This window comes from Elephantulus edwardii, unplaced genomic scaffold (genome assembly GCF_000299155.1).
Source record: "Elephantulus edwardii isolate Elephantulus edwardi_28Jun2011 unplaced genomic scaffold, EleEdw1.0 scaffold00117, whole genome shotgun sequence".
NCBI lineage: Eukaryota > Metazoa > Chordata > Mammalia > Macroscelidea > Macroscelididae > Elephantulus > Elephantulus edwardii.
In genome coordinates, this window is record NW_006399867.1 from 10,483,889 (window position 1) to 10,503,064 (window position 19,176).

Consider the following 19,176-nt stretch of genomic DNA (forward strand, 5'->3'; position numbering starts at 1 on the left):
CACTTTCCTGAAGAGGCCTAAAGGCCCATGTCCTTGGGGCTGGCCTGGCAAGGGAATGTGGGTGAGGAGAGATGCATTAGCCTTTTGTTGTTGGCTCACACAGGCGCAGATGAAGGACTTCCAGAGAGAGCTGGAAGATGCTCGAGCATCCAGAGATGAAATCTTTGCTACAGCCAAAGAGAACGAGAAGAAAGCCAAGAGCCTGGAAGCCGACCTCATGCAGCTCCAAGAGGTGAGGTCGTGTGGACAGAGCGGCGTCAGCAGCTTCAGCACGTGCACACAATTTCTCTGCCTCATCCAACCTTCCAAGTGGTGCACCTGCTGTGAGGTCGTGCCAAGCTTCTCCTTGTCTCCCCTTGGGCATGTGGGGACTCACGAGGACAGCCACTTCCCAGGGTGCTGCAGGCTGATGGGGGGCTGCTAACTGGAGGTGGCAGGGATCCCCTGACCTTCAGAAGACAGCAGGTCTCTTCCCTGGCCCCTAGGACCTGGCTGCAGCCGAGCGGGCCCGCAAGCAGGCAGACCTGGAGAAGGAGGAGCTGGCGGAGGAGCTGGCCAGCAGCACGTCAGGAAGGTAAGGGGCCCCGACCACAGGGAGAAAGCTCGGCCTCTCTGCAGCTGGGTTTGCTGAGCAGAGGGAGAGAGGCACTTCCGCAGAGCGGGCGTTTGCTGTGGCGGGGGAGGCTGGGCATGAGCTCTGGCCTGTGGCAAACAGGAACAGCAGCCCCCACGTGCAGGAATGCCGTGAGACCCGAATGGGGACAGAGCAGGTACTAGGCCTGGCCCCAACACCTGTCACATGGGCTGCCTCTTGTGCAGGAACACTCTGCTGGACGAGAAGCGACGCCTGGAGGCCCGGATCGCCCAGCTGGAGGAGGAGCTAGAGGAAGAGCAGGGCAACCTGGAGGCCATGAGTGACCGCTTCCGGAAGGCCACGCAGCAGGTGAGGCCCGGGGCCCAGCGGCAGAGAGAGGCAAGGACAGGGTGCAGGGCCTGCTCCCTCGGGCCCCTTCATCCTTCCCCCGCCCACTCTGTACGCTGTCTTCAGTCCACCAAGCCCCCGACCACAGCATCTCTCGGTCACCAGTGTACAGTGGTTCTCCTCTTCACGGCGGGCCTTCTAGCCGAGGGCATGCAGGGGTGTTCTGCATGAAGGCTGTTGTGTGGCCCATCCAGTCCAGGGGCTGCTCATCCAGCCTGGGGACACCACTGGGGATCCTGCAAGGGGAGACCCCCGAGCTGGAACAGGGAGGGGTGGTCCTCTGCCGACAGCAGGAGCGGGCCCAGTGTCCTGGCGACACTGCCTGGGCTTCCCTACATCCACTGTGTGGCCCCCATCTCTGCCCCCAGGCTGAGCAGCTCAACAATGAGCTGGCCACGGAGCGGAGTGCAGCCCAGAAGAACGAGAGCGCACGGCAGCAGCTCGAGCGGCAGAACAAGGAGCTCCGGAGCAAGCTCCAGGAGATGGAGGGCGCTGTCAAGTCCAAGTTCAAGTCCACCATCGCTGCACTCGAGGCCAAGATTGCACAGCTGGAGGAGCAGGTGGAGCAGGAGGCCAGGTATGGTGGGGCCAGAGCTCTCATCCCAGATTCCAGGATCCCAGGAGGATGCTGGGGAGGTCCTCTGGCATTAGGTCTGACTTGTGGAAAACAAGTGCAGTGGTCCCCGTGCTGCAGGGCTGATGGGTGAACCGCACAGGGATGTGGCAGAGGCTATGCCGGGCCTTGACACACCGTGATGTTCCCTCAAGAACAGCAGCCATCAGATGCCAAAATGAAATGCCAAGTCTTCAACCCACTTGGCACAGATATACGGCTTCTCAGCTCAACTCTGAGCTGACTGTGGCCTAAAATGTACAGTTTGATGGCTTTTAGCAAGTTCACAGATACGTGTGACTACCACCACAGTCAATGCTAAAGTGTTTCCATCCCCTCCAAACCTCCTCTCAGCCCTAAGCGATTGCTAATTCACTTTATTTGCATGCGATTAATGTGCCTGTTCTGCACATTTGACCCACATCGACTCATACCACGTGCCACCTTGCGTGGCTGCAGGGCTCTGTGCTACAACGTGAACACTTACAACATGCTGTGGCCGAGGTTCCGTGGCGCGACACTGAGTAACTGTGGCCAAAGAGCACCCCATCCTGCAGCCCATTCCTGCAATGTGTGCAGCTCTGGGGCTCAGAGAGCATCTCGGGAGGCAGGCAAGCCTCTGTATGGCACTTGTACATGGTGAACCTGAGGCACTGCCTGTCGGACACGGTCTCCCTGTCTCCCTGTGTGTAGAGAGAAGCAGGCGGCCGCCAAGGCCCTGAAGCAGAAGGACAAGAAGCTGAAGGAGGTCCTGCTGCAGGTCGAGGATGAGCGCAAGATGGCAGAGCAGTACAAGGAGCAGGTAACCCGGCCCTGCCAGCATCTGCCCGCCGCCTCGGGCTCCAGGCCCTGCTGACCCTCATCCGCTTCTCCACAGGCAGAGAAAGGAAACACGAGGGTCAAGCAACTCAAGAGGCAGCTGGAGGAGGCGGAGGAGGAGTCCCAGCGCATCAACGCCAACCGCAGGAAACTGCAGCGTGAGCTGGATGAGGCCACGGAGAGCAACGAGGCCATGGGCCGCGAGGTGAACGCCCTCAAGAGCAAGCTCAGGTAACGCGGCCCCCAGAACGGCTCTGGGGGTGGTGGTGCAGGGAGAGGAAGTGGGTGTGCAGTGGCCCCTCCAGCGGCGGTGGCTTTTGCCCCTTCCCACAGTGTCTGTGCTCAGTTCCTTAATGAGTGTGCGTCCAGGTGTCAAAACAGGACCGCCCCTGTCCGTGCTGCCTGGAGGCGCCCCACTGTGTCCTAGTTTCCCACCCCAGCCCCTCGAGGAGGAAGATGCACACCCCTTACCGCCAATCAACTTGTATCTCATAGACTCCTGCACAACTGCAAACATACGCCCCCTCACATCTGCTCTCTTTCCTGAACATTCCCTTCATCTCCCTGCTCTAACTTGGGGTTCACAGCCTCGGTATTGTATCTAGGGGCCCTCCAGGATATTTAGCAGCATAGCAGGTCTCTAACCACTAGATGCCAGTAGCACGGTCACACTCAACCAAGTGTGTGTGATGACGTCCGCAGATGCTGCGGGGCACAGTCACTGCAGTGGAGAACCCTGCTCCAACCCTGGAAGGGCTGTCACCTCTCATGTCCTGAAGGGGGGACCCTGCTCCAACCCTGGAAGGGCTGTCACCTCTCATGTCCTGAAAGGGGGACCCTGCTCCAACCCTGGAAGGGCTGTCACCTCTCATGTCCTGAAAGGGGGACCCTGCTCCAACCCTGGAAGGGCTGTCACCTCTCATGTCCTGAAGGGGGGACCCTGCTTGAACCCCGGCAGGGTGGTCACCTCTCATGTCCTGAAGGGGGGACCCTGCTCGAACCCCGGCAGGCAGTCACCTCTCATGTCCTGAAGGGGGGACCCTGCTCGAACCCCGGCAGGGCTGGCACCTCTCACATCCTGCAGAGGGGGGACCCTGCTTGAACCCCAGCAGGCGGTCACCTCTCACGTCCTGAAGGGGGGAAGCATCCCACTTGCTCCTCAATGCTGCTTCCACCTCTCCTTCCTCTCTGTGCCCAGGTGGTCTTGGCACCTGGCTTCCCACCACTCTTCTACATGGTTCTTGATGATCCCAACCACCACCTTCCTCCCCCATGACCTTACTGCTCTGAGGCCTTTGCCTGAAGCTACCAGAACTGCCAGGCCTTCCACAGTTTTAGCATCACGCTTCTCATCTGGCTCCTTGTGTCTGCAGCCTACCATGCTCTCGTCCCCACCGTCCTTGGTGATGACAGGGGCTGAGAATGACTCTCTTGGTTTCTCTCATCCTAACGTAGGTCCCAACCTGCCGGCCGGCCTGTCCTCCTGGTTTACACTCAACTCAGTTAAACCAGGCCAGGGCTCCGTCCTGTGTGGGCTCCTCCTCTCAGAACGTCCCACCTTTTGCATTCAGGCAGCTCAAAGACCACCATGCTGCCACTTGCACCCTGACCCCTGGTCACGAGCATCACGTGGCCTGGCCCTGGTGCTCTCCCCTCTCCTGTTGTGTGCTGGCCAGTCGATTCCAAACCCATGACCTTCTAGGACAGAGCAGAACAGACCCAAAGCGTCTCCAAGGTTGTGATCGTTGTGGGAGCAGAAGGCCCCAGCTGAGTGGCTGGTGGAGTTAAACCACCCAGCTCTCGGGACACAGCCAAGTGCTTTTATCACTGTGCCACCAGGGTCCCTCCCTCATCACTTGAGACCTGCCGTGTTCTTTCTTCATTCTCCCTCGGGAGGATGACCTCACTTTCTCTTTAACTGGAAAACAGAAATGATCAGAAATTCTTAATCTCTCTTCTGGAACAGTATTTTCCTTCTAATTGTTCCAGCAACGTACAAAATCCCATCACTCTGCTTCTCTGACCCTTATTTTCAGAAAATTGTAAGAAAACAGTGACCGTCTCCTGCTCTTTCCCGTTTGCTTCTGTCAGGCTGTGCCCGCTGTGGGCCAGTCCTCGTGGACCCAGCCCCCGCTCCACCCTCCTCACTGGCTCCCCACCTTTCTGTCCCTTGACTGGTCCCTCATCAAAACCCTGTCAGTCTTAGACTGCCCCGGGCACCATCTTGGCCTCTTTTCATCTCTGTTCATTCCTTTTTCATTTCAACCAGTCTCCTCCACCAGCAACAAAACTAAGGAGGCCCGCAATGAATCTGAAGACGACATGTTGTTGTTGGGTGCCTGCGAGGGGCTCCGAGTGACCCTAGGAAGAACAGATCAAAACCATGCACGATCCTGTACAGTCCTTACAATCTCCGCCACGCCCAGTCTGTCAGTCCATCTCACTGAGTCTTCCTCTCTTTCACTGACCCTCTATACTTTTCCGGGCATGATGTCTTTTCCTAAGGACTGGCCCATCCTGACAACATCCCTTAAATATGGGAAATGAAGCCTCACCACTTGCCTCTGAGGAAGGAGCACCTTGGTTGCACTGCCCTCCAAGACAGACTCGTTTATTCTTTCGGTAGCCGGTGGGAAAGTCAGTGCTCTTCCCCAGCAGCACAGGTCAAGGTCCTGGAAAAGTTATAAGGTTGCTAAAAGTCAGCACTGTCTCAGGGCACCTACCACATGGTTTGTAAATACCACCTGTGCTGGTAAAGGTTCTGTCTCCCACCCAGACTTCTCTAAACCCCAGACCTCCTCGACATTTCCAGCGGGATGTCTACTAGGCCTCTCAGTTGCCCCACCTGAGCCAGGATGAAACCCCTTCACCCCAAAACTCCTCTTATCATCCTCCTCCCCATCTCAGCAACTGGGATGAGGAAGCTGCCGTTAAGCCAGACCAAAACCCTGTGAGCTTTCCTCCTTCTTCCTCTCTCCCTTATACTCCATATCTACTTCTGTCAGAAAATCTGGTCAACTTCACCTAAAAAAAAAAAAAAAATCCAGGGACATCAGCATCCAAGCACTGCTTGCTGCCGAGGTAAAAGTCACCTGCCACCTCTATGTAGCTTCTTTCATAGGCTCAGTCTTCTGCCTCCACACTGCCCCCTGTGGTCTGTGCTCCACACAGCAGCCAGAGGGAGCCTGTTCTTTGAAAGAGAAGCCACGCCCCTCTGATGCTCAGAATTTCCTTGTCACTCTGTTATTGTTATGCGACACTGAATCTGAAAAGACTCATGGCTGACCGTCTAGCGGGTTTGCAGAGGTGGTAAATCACACAGGATGAGGCTGTCCAGCTTTCTTCCTCAGAGGAACTGGTGGATTCAAACCGCTTGCCTGAGGGTTTGCAATGCAACTCCTTATCATTAGGCCATGAGAACTCCCTAACTTCACTCAGAGGCAAAGCAAAACCCCTCCTGTGCTTGGCCTCATGACGTGCTATGCTTGATGTCCCCTGTCTGCTAAATTATGTGTTTCCACACACTGCCTCAGGGCCTTTGCACCAGCTGTTCCTTATGCATGAAACAGTTCAACCCAGGTATTTGTAGAACTAGCTCCCTCCCTCCCTTCCGGGCTTTACTCGGGTCAGCCTGCCTAAAACCCCAAGTTCATGCACCTCCTCACAGACGTCCTTTCCCTCCCACCATGGCGTTCTCGCCTAAGCCACAAGGCTGTAAGTAAGCTCCGCAAACAGAGACGATTTCTCTTCTTTCATTCTCTGTTGGCCCTCGTGCTGGGTCGAGGGGCTCTTCAATAAATGAGTTACAGCTAATGCTTCTCCAGCTTCATTCTCATGCTTCCTTGCTTTTTGCTCTTGCCTCTTCTTAACCGCGCCTACTATTTGCTTGATATTCCCTCAGAAATGAACTGTTTGAAATAATTTATGCATCTATCTGCAGATACATTTGCCACCCCCAGACTGGGAAACCACCTCCATTCACAGGCCACAGTGAAAACAAGAGTTCTAGCTGTGGGGCCACCTTGCAACTGACTCAAGGCATACATCTCAGTTACAAAGGAAGGGAGCAGACAGCAGAGGCTCTCGGGGATGCAAATAGATGTTATTACAGTACCTTTCTCACTGCACAACTCAGTTGTCCAGCGGCACACGCCAGAATCATTGAAAGTCATTTGTCATGTTGACCACACACACTTTGGGAACCATGTGACGTGGGGAAACTTGACCTCTGAGTGGAAGGTGGGAGGACTGGCACAGGACACCAGGGCAGGAAGGGCCACCCCAGGGGATCAGGGCTTGTGGGTCCCCACTACAATGCAGGGGATCCAGCTCCAGCCCTCACTGAACAGCAGGTGCTCAGAGCAGCTCCCAGGGGCGAGAGTCATCAGAGGGGGCAAGCTGCTCTCACAGCACGGAGATCCTCCCTACAGTGAGAAGTGGCTGCTGGCTGGGCTCAGGGGCGGGGAACAGTCAGCCTCCCCAACCCTCACAGACCCGCTGACTTCTGCTCCCGGTGCTTGGGCCTAATAATGCCATTAGCAAACACTCAGCATCCCCTATGAGGGTCCGCCCAGAAAACCAGCCTTCCTCCTAGGGAGAGCCAATACTGAGCACACCTGTTCTGTGAGTCCCGACATGAACTCTCACAACCAAGGCAGGATAAAGGCATGTCGGGCCTCTTCTGCCTGGTCCAGGTCTCCACTGTACAAACAAGCACTAGGGCTCTGAGTGAGGTCAGCTGGCCTCACAGTGAAAAAGCAATTACAAAGCAAGTCATACTTTGTATCAGCCAGATAAATCTCCACCCCAAACCCAAACCCCACTGTTGAAGGTATTCCAACTCCTCGTCACCCTATAGGGCAGAACAGAGCTACCCCACAGGGGTCCCACGCTGTATACCTTTAGAGCACACTGCCTCGGCTTTCTCCTCCAGGTCATGCCACAAACCACCTTTCAGTTAGCAGTTGAATGCTTACTCTCCTGTGCCACCAGTGCCCCCCTAAAACCAAATCAGATGCCATCAGATAAATTCCCACCTCATGGCAACCTCACGGACCTCTGCTCCAGAGGTTTTAACCATCATGGTTTGGAAGGAGATTGCCACACCTTTCTTCCGAACAACTTCTGAAGTAGTCAGGCCTTTTTTTCCGAACAGCCTCTGGATGGGTTTGAACCACCAGCCTTTCAGTTAATAGGAGTTTTTTTTAACATTCATGCCACAGCTGGGGACTCCCTTTTTTTAAAGCCTGATGAACATGGGTAGATGGTATAATCTGACATGGGACCATCACCTCCAGCTGGAAGTGTCACAGGTTTAACTCCAAACACCAAATGAAACACACAAGCCACTGCTGGGCCCCACAGGGGCATGGGGAGTCTCAGCTTCTTTTAGCCCTGACCTTTTGGCCTAGCTTGCCCAAACACCTCTGTCTTTCTGAAAAAGGGATGCATGAAGAGAGGGAGCGACAAGTTCTAAAGCAGAGATGTTTTCTTTCCTTTGAAAAACAAAACAAAAAATGCACTGTCTTTTTTGTATGCCAGTCTAAGATCTCTTGGCTTCAGGGGTCTAGTTCCAAGGTTGACTTTAAAAGTGCCTTTAGTTATTTAATTGAAGCAAATGCCTTGAATGATGAACACCGATACCTGAGCAGTGCCTTCGATGTGCGGTAACCACCAGGGACTCTCTCTCTCTATTTCAGAGGCCCCCTTCCCCAGGAACCTCCGCAATGACTCACCAGGTATCATGCCTTCAGCTTTGCTGTGTGTGGCACCGAGTTTCTATTCTCTTTCTGCCCATCGCGCCCCTGCCCTCCTGTTTTTGACCCCTCTAAACTCCCGTGAGATTCTTGCAAAATCGGAAGGCCTGGACAGCCTGGTTTAAAATGGCCTTGGATCTAATCCAAGATCAGCATGACCCTAAGACCTCCTCTCTCGACCCAGCTTTCCCCCACTCTCCTGGGCGGCGCTTTGGCACAAGACACGGCACCGAGCGGCGGGGCCTGATCACCACGCACCCGTGAGACTTGAGAGGCTGTGTGTTGCTTGGAATTTTCTCACCTGCATGGTGAGGGCCTCTCTCACACCAGCAGGATGCTCGGCTCTCCTCCCCTGTCGGTTAAGACACCTCACTGGATGGTTAGGACCATTCCACCATAGAGGAACTTGTACTTGATCTTGACCTGGCTGCCCTGGCACAGAAACAAGGCACAGGCCCCTAATCACCACAGCCCAGCACCTTGTCTTCTCTATCAAGCTTTCACACACGTGGCCTGCAAAGAAGATGGACAGAGATGCCCGGGGTCACACGAGGCTGAAGTCAGAGGCAGAGGCTTGACGGCACTGTCAGGGCAAGAGGGGGCAGCAGGGCACCAGGGAGCCACGCACTTGCAGCCCGTGGCCAGAGGCCTCGTGGGCACCTGCAGCTCAAGGAGGCCCACAAGGCTGCCTTGCATGAGAGCGTTGAGGTCTTGACCACTCTGGATTTTTAACAACTCTTTGAGTGTGAGATTAGATGACTGGGGCTGGTTTGTCTCTCTTTCCTCTTTAAGAGGCAAACGAGTCCCCACAGTGCCCCTCTTCTCTCTTGGAGAATCTCAGTCTTGCTGTCGCTTCCTTCCCAAATACTTAAAGCTGGACGAGGTCCTGGCCACAGGGCAGCTGCTAAGTCTGGAAGGCAAGTGGGTCAGGAGCAGCTCTCCTGCCTCCTGGCTGGAACCCTCAGAACACGCTGAGCCAGGGATGAGCTGGAGGGACCCAAAAGAACCAAACTCTGCTGAGGAATTTACTCCAACCCCTGGTGACCTTCCATTGAGTCTCTGAGGCTATCAATCTTTAGGGGAGGAAAATGCCCATTTTTCTCCCGTGGAGTGCCTGGTGGATTCGAACTGCGAATCTTTTGCTTAGCAGTGGGACATGTGGTGCATTAAACCACTAGGGAGAAACTCGGTGTCTTCAAAGCAATAGGATGCTTATTCCCTTGCATTCAGGCCACCAGTGCCTTGGAGAATTGCAAGTCCATGAAAAATATCCAGAATCTCCAGGATCAGACCCTGTGAGAAACCCTCTAGAGGGTCCCTTACTTCCAGGGTCAGCCGCTGTCTCGGATTTGAAGTCCTATTTCACCCTAGAAAGGCACCCAAACCAGGACACACTGCTGTGTAGGAATGGTGTCCACGCAAAGGCTTAGAATGACCCAGGGCACCATTTCCTTCTCGGATCAGAGGAGCAAACTTACAGCGTGGCCTGCCTTCTAGTTAGAAAACACAGACTCTCCTGGGAGACAAACTGAGTGCCTGGGGCCCTGAAGTGCCTGCTGAGTAGTTTCTTAGTTGAGAAAGCCTCATGCTCCTCCCTGGCTTTGAACTTGGAGTGGGAGGAGCTGTACAGACAGACACAGGCTACTACGATGTGGATGTGCTTTCCACCTCTCACTTAGGGTTGCTTCTCTCAGACCCAAGTTCTTATAAAAGCCTCAAGGAAAAACAAAACACCTTTAAGTTCTCTTCTAGGGAGAATGTACTAGAAATTTCTAAGGGATGTGGCGCCTTGTGAGTGGACCTGGCCTAGGACTCTCTTGTCGACATGGCTACAACTTTAAGTATTTATTCCTGATCGCTGCATCTCAGGAGGCACCAGCTGGGTGCTCGCTGGGTTTTACCAGTCTGGGATCCGCACACAGGCCTGTCCCTATTCGTGTCAGGATTCCCCTCGGCAGCGATCATGAACCTCTTGGCCTCTGGTCTTACCTCTCTGAGACCTCTCTTTGACTTGGCAACGGGGTGGGTTCCTTCACAGCTTCTCAGTCTGAGCTTTGGGGCAGGAGCTGGTCATTCTCATTGCAACAAGTTGGCTTGTTTCTGATTCTTGCTAAAAGGGGTTAAGGCCTGGCATCTAGTTCAGGTCAAACAGCGCAACAGTGACTGTGTAATCCAGAGGATACCACTAATGTTTCTTCTAAGACAGCAAAGGGTAACTGTAGGCGGGTCTAGCATTTCCTCCTGCCCACCTCAGCCCTTTACCCCAAGTCTCACTTCGCATTGCCAGCTCTTCTTGTGAAATCAGAGATAGCACAGAGAGGGCCGCCGGCAGGACCAGAGATGAGGGTGAAGACAGAGATAGGGGTAGCTTCCCAGCTAAAGCTAAAATACACCTCAGACTACTTATGTGTCACTTAGCTAACAAATATTCATGGTAGACCTTTCCACACATGGGCCTACACCACTGAAAGGAAAAAATAAACAAACCAAAACCAGGTGCAACTGAACCCTGGTAAATTCAGTCCAAGAAGCTCCCTCCCTACCAGCTTCGCCAAGGAGTTTCTCCCAGGCTGGGAACCAGAGGAGCAGCCCCCCCGAGGGCACGAATAAAAATCAAGGAGAAAAAGAAATCTCCACTTTTTTCTTTTTCTACATAAAAGGCCCCAAACCAACTTCCTGTCACCAAATGGTTGAACTCACATCACTTTTTAAAAGCAGACTATCTTGCTTTCAAATACCTACTTTGCTCTTATTTCAGCTTAAGTGCCTTAAATAGGTCAGCATTTGTTGACCTCAACCTGAGTATCTGCATATGATTTGTGTTTTAGTGTTCTTTTTTTTTTTTTTTTTTAAAGTCCAATTTTCAGGGAGATTCTTTTTTAACTGAGGAAACATGTCTTCTTAAAACCCACAGGCGAGGGAACGAGCCATCTTTCGTTCCCTCTAGAAGGTCCGGAGGACGCAGAGTTATTGAAAATGCGGATGGTTCTGATGAAGAAATGGATGCTCGCGATGCAGACTTCAACGGAACCAAAGGCAGTGAATAAGCAACTGGCTGGCTGGCCCCCTCAGCGGGGTGGGGTGCAGGGAAGACGAAACGCAGGGGACAGCACTCAGCACTCTCAGAATCCATTTTCAAATTCTAAACTCCACAGACACTCATCACAGTGAAGATTAAAAACACTCCCACCCGCTGTATTCAGGGTAATAATTTGTTTTACAACGAGAAAACCCAACAAGGAAGACACAGGCACAGCCCCTCGCTCGCTCTCAGTGAACTGTGTAGAGACCGAGTTTAGGCATCGATAGCCACAGTTACCCATCACCGGCCAGCTAGTTTACATGAGAGATGGTGAGTGTCTCCAGGACAAGAGCCAAGCTCCCGGCTCCCAAACCATCCCCTGCCCTGCGTACCCTGGTTTGAGAATTCTCTCTTCCCCCTCCTGGTTACCACGCCTCTGACGCACACAGCTCACCCAGACCAAGTGCCTTCTTTACTCACCAGCGTTAAAGACAGACTCTGCTTAGGCGGGTGAGAGCAGGAATGTGCCACTGTTTTATACGCACCCCGGTTATACTTAAGGACACCTTCACGAATAAAAGGTTATAAATCACTACAATGGAGTGGGCTTTTCTGTTGCTTTGTCTTCTGGGATGTGAAAAAAGAAAGGGAGGGTGCGGAAGCTTATTTGGTTTCATCCCAGTAGCTGTATGAAGTCGGGGTTACTATGTTCTTACTATGTCAACAGGGAGGAGACAGGCCTAGGGAGGTGGACTCGGCTGTCCAAGATCTCACCGAAGAACTGGGAGAACAGGGAGAGGTGGTGGGAGATGTCTGAGGGGCTAAAGGAACGGGACGATGCACTGGGGCCCGTGCGGTTCTGCCTTGTGGACAGTCCACTGCTGGTCCAGAAAACATCATTACTGACTGAACTCACATGTACATATCAGTACAGAGTGGTCACATGTTCTTGAATTTTTAAGTTCAAGCACTTAATTTCCACTCCTGCCTTCTTTTGGCCAGCAGAGGTCAGCAAACTTGCAGCAAAGGCCAAACAATCCGCAGCTTAGGCTCATGGAGCCATATGGGTTCAGCTGTCCATACCTGATCATTTTGTGTTTGGTGTTGGGTTTTTTAAAAAAATGAAACGAAACAAAAACCCCAATCTTAGGGCGCTCTGGTGGCCTAGTGGCAAGAAGCTGCACTGCAATCCCAGAAGCACACGGTTCGAATCCACCAGATGCTCTGCCGAGGAAGGAGGAACAATCTCCTCCTGTACCTGTCACATCCGATTTGACGGTACACACGCACACAAAATAATAATAGTTTTAAAAAAATCCACAAAACCCCACCCAATCTTTTATTCTCTGCTTGCAAACTGTATAAACAGGCTGTGGGGCCTCTGTCAGCTTGATTCTCCTTGGAAATCTCCTTGGAATCAACCTGGTTCTATTCAGTCCAGATCATTCAATTTACCAGCTCAGTGGGACAAAACAGACTGAAAAGAGAGGAAATAAGGAAACCTAAAAAAAAAAAAAGTCCCTCTGAATGACTGAATGCCTTTAGCATTACACAGACGTGTCCCAAACATGTTCCTAAAAAGCTCACTTGCATGGAAACTTTTTAACATTAACCTTTTTCATATGGAGTTGCTTAGTTAAAAACAAAAGATAAAACCATTTCCTGCTACACAAACAGAAGTGTCGCCATATGACGCAGTCGAGATTAAATACCAATGACTAACTGAATTATACTTTCTCTTGATTTTATTATTTTTAAAAAAATAAAAGCACATCTTTTACAGACACAGGGTAGGACGCTTTCTTAGGGCAACAAAGCTGGTTAATTCTTCTGCAGGCTTTTGGTAGCACTTAGTTCTATTCTCAACCTAGGCATGTTCTCGTCGTTCTGTCAGAAAATACCTTAGTAACCACCGGCAGGGCAGTGAGCACCGGCGACGGTGTGATGAGCGTGCTCCTGGGGTTAGAGCTCCATGCGATCGAGCTGGACAAGCAGAGCTGAAGGCAGTCCTAAGGGCAGTGCGAGGATGGACACCGAGGCCAGTGCACACAATCCCGCGCTCATTTCCTTGTCTGGGAAGGAAGGTTCCAACAACCCTTGCATTTCCATCTTATACGATGGTCCCCTAACGAATGTGATCATGGCTCTCCGAAGGAAGTCCTGTTCGCACAGATGGCATTACTGAGACTATTCTGTCCATGACCCTCAGGGTTGAGAAGCTGAGGCCACCCCCTCAAGGGAGGTACTCAGGACTTATCTAAGAGGACAAAGACTGTCCCCTGGCCGTAACACTTAGCCTCATCTTTCAAAGCCTTGCAAAAAGCCAGCTGGACATCTCAGAAGTTCACGAACATTGTCTGAAGAAGGCACATGCTGAGTCCACTCTTCACTCCCAGACAAGATGCACATCCACTAGCCCTTATTGTGTTTTCACATAAAGCAATGAAGATTTTGTTCTGGAAAATTCCAGATGGGTCTGGGTTGGGGGTGAGCGCTTGGAAAGGTAGGTGTGAGCTTCGGGGATGGGCTCAGCGACAACCACATGGGAGACTGGGGTTTAGCACAAACCCTGGTCTACACCTCAGAGAGCATCCCAGAGGAAGCAGCGTTTCTGTCCCTTTGTAGAATGCAACAGCAGTGGGGCCTGGGGGGTCACAAGCCCACCTTTTCCGAGGATGGTCACCAGGGGGCCACTGGTGACAGCCTCCAGCCAAGTTTGGGTCACAAAACACAAAACAAACTATGGTGACTACCAGCTAATTTTTTTCTCAAAACTTTTTTTAAAAAAACCCACACCACAGCTAGTATAAAGAAAGGAAGAAAGGTAACAACTTGTGAACAAACACCAGGGCTTCGGCGTCCGTGGTCTTTCTAGAGCAACATCTTGACTACCCCCTGGGTAGACGGCAGCGACGGCGAGGAATTATTTGAAGGCGACTTCCCAAATTCCAGGCGTTTTCCCAACCTTCAGACAGAGCAAACCAAATTAAGCTGATAGAGCTGCTGTTACAAACCAGCTAAGCTCAGGGACTCCCATGTTCTCAGAATGATTATCAAAGGAAGAGGAACAGCGACTTACTATGCTTCATTTTTCTCTCCTCTGAAATGAAGAAAAAGCAGGCTGTGTGTGATTCACCTCTCCCTTCTCCAGGGTGCACACAAGTCCAGGCTCTGAAGCCTCTGTAACAAGCCCATGCCTTTAGAGAGGCTGGAAGTCACGTGCACAGCCAGGAAAGACATTTCCTGTGAAAAGGCCCTGTGTCTCTGATGGTTCAAAACCATCAGGAAGACAGACGGGCAGTCTATGCCCATAAAGAATTATGGCCCAGAAAACCAGACAGAGGGTCACTATAAGTCAGAAGTGACTTGACAACAGTGAGTCGGAGGTATTTCTTTGTGTTTTGTTTTTCAGTTTGGAAGCCACAGATCCATCACATTTATGTGGCCTGGGGGAGAAGGTGGGCATATTTTACACCACTGCCATATTTAGAAGCTGATTTTCATAGGCACAAAAATAAATGATGGTACTGGAGGTGACTGGCTAGATTTTAGTGCCAGCTTTTTGAAGATTCAGAGTATTTAAAAAGCCAGAAAAGTAAGCCAGAAACAAAGCAATGTCTGCAATTCAGCTACTAAACAAGTGGTTTCTGCAGGACATGCTCACAGAACAACTCTCATTTGAGCTACAAAATGTGGTGGGGGTGTCTCCCCTTGGCTATTTGCCCAAATCAGAAGACATCATTCAATTCTGTCTCAAGGGAAAGGTAAAGAATAAGGTACCCGACATACTTCTACAACTTAACCAAAAATGGCTATGAGTCTACCACCTGGAATGACTTAGTCCCCATTAACCAGCACTCCCCAGCAGACACATCAAAAGGTACTAACCCTTTATCCCCCAAAGGCACGCTGGCACTGCTGGCCCGTCTGTCACTGCCGTCTCGGCTCTTGCTGCCCCGCCCAGACGGTGGACCACTTGTCCGGTTTGGAGACTGGTCGTACACAAAATTGCGGCAGGAGGCAAGTTTGGATTCCAGCGCCTAGAGAGAAGCATTCCACGGCGTCAACAATGGGCTGAACACTAGACTAGATGATGTGAGCGAGTGTCCTCCTTAATGTCATCAGTTAATGGATTGGGAGCGATCAATTGGGTGAAATGGAAGTGCCGTACAATGGGGTCTGCTTCTGTCTATATACATGCATTTTGGCAGAACTCTCTCAATTCTGTACCCTGACCACTGCCTGACCTATACAGTGGGGTGAAAGCCTGCAGACTTCTCCGGCCTGACACCTGACCTCTGCATTTTGGACCTGTGGGGTCCCACAATCCCATGAGCCAGCAGGAGTCTCCAGCCTACAGCCTGATCTATGCATCTTGGTCTTTCTAGCTCTCACAATTGTGGGAGCCAATTCCTTGAAGTACATCAACCAATCTTTCTCCCTTCCTTCCACGTTGTGCATATATGTGTACGTGTAGCGTACGTGTGCGGGGACGGGGACACACACACACACACACACACACACACACACACACCCTGCTCCTCACTGGCTGTTTCTGTAGAGAACCCTAAGACATATGCTTTCATCTCTCAGACTAAAGGCACTCTCACTGGAACCCGCACAGAACCTAACACAGTGGTGCGGAGAACCCTAAGCAGTGGGATCCTGAAGCTAGCTAGAATCCATAGAGGATTCGAGCATACACACAAGTCTTATCAATGGGCTAAAGTAGTTCAAGTTCTAGGGTCACGAGCCCTACTGGGGGGGCATGAGTTTCTTCATGTGGCCTTCTCCCTTTGTTTTTTGGTAGAAACAGCTGAGGGAGTTCTCTCTAAATCTTGGGGTGATACCTCTACCTTAATGTTCTAAACCAAATGTTTGTACTTCTGTCCAGGTTACTGATGTTTCCCGGATGGGCTGAAAAATCAACCAAGGTTTGATACTTCTGCGCCTGCCCTACGATCAGTATGCAATTTGCAGCAACTAGTCAATAAACACAAATAAAGTAACTGGGATATATGATTAGGTTTTATTGTCATGACAGAGTTCAGAATGAAGGATGCATAGTGGACTGGACTTGGGGGAGGGGTTGTATAACAATGAAAGAATTTTCCTTTTACTTTTCAAAGAGAAGAATGGGAGAAAAGGACAAAATGGATGAATGGAAATCCAAAGTCTCCATAAATTTTCATTAAAATAATAATAAAAAAAATATTAAAAAAGGGGAAAATAAAGTAACTGGGGCCTACTATGCAAATAAAGTGTTGGTGGATTACGAGGCAAATTATGTGCCTGGGCCTAGTGCGTGAGAATTATCAGTTAGTGTCCTTACACCCCCACTGGGAGTGGCCAATCCGTGAAAGTACAAAGAAAGTGTGTGTGTTTGTGTATGTATGGGCGCGCGTGCGCGCGCACACACGCACACACACACATACACAGCCACCCTCACAAAGCCTTCAGAAACAGAAAGCAGGGAGAGAGAAGCAGAGAGAATGGAAAAAGGAATCTCCTAAAAGAGCTGTAACACAGGTCATGGGCTGTAATGCTGACGACTTCAGTGGGCCTGGATGGGACCCAGCAGTGACAGGGTCAGAAGGGAGTCTGCGGCAGAAGCAAGGGCAGCAGGCCCAGAAAGGGAGCTGGTGCACAGAGGGAGGAATAGTGACAAGAGTAGCCTGTCTTCAGGGGCAGAGGGACAGTGGGTTTGGTCAAGAGGAGTTGAATACTGACTGTCCTGCTCTGAAGGGCACTTTGTCTACATGGTTCCTGATTCTAAGTTACCCTGTTACTTCCTTAATAAATCACTTAAACTCACTTAACTGTGAGTTCTGTGTGGCCACTGCAATAGGTTCTGAAACCCAGCAAAGGAGAGCGTGCGATGGGAGGACATTGTGTCAACAACTGTGTCAACACTGGCGAGAAGGTTGAAAAGTGAAGGCAGATTGGTATCAGTTTTGTCTGATTTTTTTTTTATTTCATATTACCTTTCCTGAAGTTCGACAAAATCTGAAGTCACATGTTATTTTTACCTATTATCCAATTCTATCTACAGCAAACACAAAATTGGTCTCTTTTCTTTTTGGTATCTTATTAATACACACAAGGACTTCACTTTGCTATAAACATAACCTACAGAAGTCAAAAGGGCACTGAGATCACCTGAATGTCTCTATAACTATGCTTGTATCAACATTATGATCTATTTATACAACAGACAACTTAAAACCCAGAAGGTTCTATTAAGGTTCTATTAAGTTATAACTGTCAAAGGCAAGTGGCCAGGGCTTAAATTACATTGGCTTTCTAGACAAAATTTTTTTAAATGGCAACAGCTACAAAGAATGCCCAAGATATTTCTTTAACATGAAAGAATCATTTCTTTATTATAAAGAAAGCTGAGGTCAAGTTCATTGCTGTATTCTATGAAGATTCAAATGTCCTTCAGGTTTTGTGGTTTTTTTCCAACTTAAAAAAAACTAAAACAACAAAACCCTCAGACACAACACCATCCTAATTTCCCAAATGACCTACAGAAAAACTGTACAAGGAAATAAAAAGATGCAGGGATCAAGAGAAGCTCAGCTTCCCAGGAGAAGGGCTCTCGCTCTATGTGCGCGCGCGCACACACACACAGTCACACACACCTCCTCACTGGTTATAATTCTCCCGAGAACACGAAGACACACGCTTTCAGCTTTCATATTACGACAAGAGCTGTTTAGATCTAATGATCCTAAGGAATGCTGAAGAATTGGAGGCGAACCTCAACTTGTGGAGTCTCTTATAGAGGGGCCAATAAAATTAACCTTCTCAAATACCCTAAAAGACAGGCAAGAAGCCATACTGAACTGAAAGGCACTGGCCTTACCCCCACTTTCCGCAGCAGGTCTCCCACGATGTTGAGGGCAGATATCCGGGCCGCAGGTGTGAGAGGGGTCCCGCCAGCAGAGTCGTCCACACCTGAGATGTATGAAGTGGGGAGGCCACATGATGTCAGCCCACAGCAATGACTGCGTACTAACATCTCGAAATTAGAGACCCGAGGGCCGAGGAGCAGAGCTGGCATCTGTCCCCACCGTTTGGTTCAGGATGCTGACCTCGCTTATCCATCAGTTCACTGTGTGACACACCACGAGTCTGCTGGAAGATCACATTTTCAAGCCCTGACGACGACGCCTCTAAACGTGTGCGTGTGCAGTGAGCACACACGTGCACCACGTTCATGAGTTCTACTCTGCTCAGCCGCCTCCTCCAGGTGTGATCCCTGCACCAATAGCATTGGCAGCATCCCCTGTTAGACACCCAGGGCCCACCCCAGAACTCCTCCACAGAGGGGCATTTTAACAAGACGTCCTGGAAAATCGACATGCCGGGTAACATCAGAGAACCACACTCTGGCCTCGGACTCTGGAAATCACACCAGCCTCTCCGTTTCCAGGGAACTAGGTAAGGCCCACTTCCCCATTGCTTCTGAGTCAATTCTGACTCACAGTGACCTCACAGGACAGGGTAGACCTGCCTCATAGGATTTCTTTACATATGCAGATAACCAAATCTTACTTCCACAGAGCTGCTGGTGGGTTTTGAACTTGTGACCTTAGAGTCAGCAGCTCATTCTTAACCACTGTGCCACAACGCTCCCTAAGGGGCAAGGGTACACGGTCTAAAGGCCGTATGAGATCTGGAGTCAGCCTGACTGGGTTTGAACCACCTAGTAGGCCAGGACTACAGGCAAGCTCACATGTGGGTGTCCATCTCCTTGCCCCGCATGAAATCATCAGCTCTGGCTTCATGGGGCTGCAGTGAAGCTTCAACTACGCCATGTGTACAAAGCTCCTTAAACACAGCGCCTGGCACAGACTGGCCCCCAACAATTTGTCTCTGCTGTGACTATCTGATGTCCAGGGGCCCGACCAAAGTCACAGAGCTAACCACAAAGCTGAGGGGCTGGGTGAGAACCTGCATTTCCTGGATTTGACTGCAG

General features: G+C 51.0%; 2 protein-coding genes across 3 annotated transcripts in view; one reads left to right on the forward strand and one right to left on the reverse strand.

Moving 5' to 3' along the window:
* Window positions 1-11,223, forward strand: part of MYH11 (myosin, heavy chain 11, smooth muscle) — a 109,061-nt gene extending 97,838 nt beyond the window's left edge. For both annotated transcript variants that reach the window (XM_006892671.1, XM_006892670.1), the window contains 7 exons: window positions 104-232; window positions 486-574; window positions 820-943; window positions 1,351-1,559; window positions 2,289-2,397; window positions 2,473-2,645; window positions 11,085-11,223. In XM_006892671.1, coding sequence (XP_006892733.1) covers window positions 104-232; window positions 486-574; window positions 820-943; window positions 1,351-1,559; window positions 2,289-2,397; window positions 2,473-2,645; window positions 11,085-11,217 — 966 coding nt within the window. In that variant the 3' untranslated portion in view covers window positions 11,218-11,223. The remainder of the gene's footprint in view (window positions 1-103; window positions 233-485; window positions 575-819; window positions 944-1,350; window positions 1,560-2,288; window positions 2,398-2,472; window positions 2,646-11,084) is intronic.
* Window positions 11,224-14,063: 2,840 nt separating this feature from the next.
* The window catches only part of NDE1 (nudE neurodevelopment protein 1), a 34,716-nt gene continuing 29,603 nt past the window's right edge, over window positions 14,064-19,176 (reverse strand). Inside the window, exons 6-8 of the mRNA XM_006892672.1 lie at window positions 18,061-18,152; window positions 15,081-15,232; window positions 14,064-14,157 (exon numbers count right to left, since the gene is read on the reverse strand). Of these exons, the coding sequence (XP_006892734.1) occupies window positions 14,064-14,157; window positions 15,081-15,232; window positions 18,061-18,152 (338 nt within the window). The remainder of the gene's footprint in view (window positions 14,158-15,080; window positions 15,233-18,060; window positions 18,153-19,176) is intronic.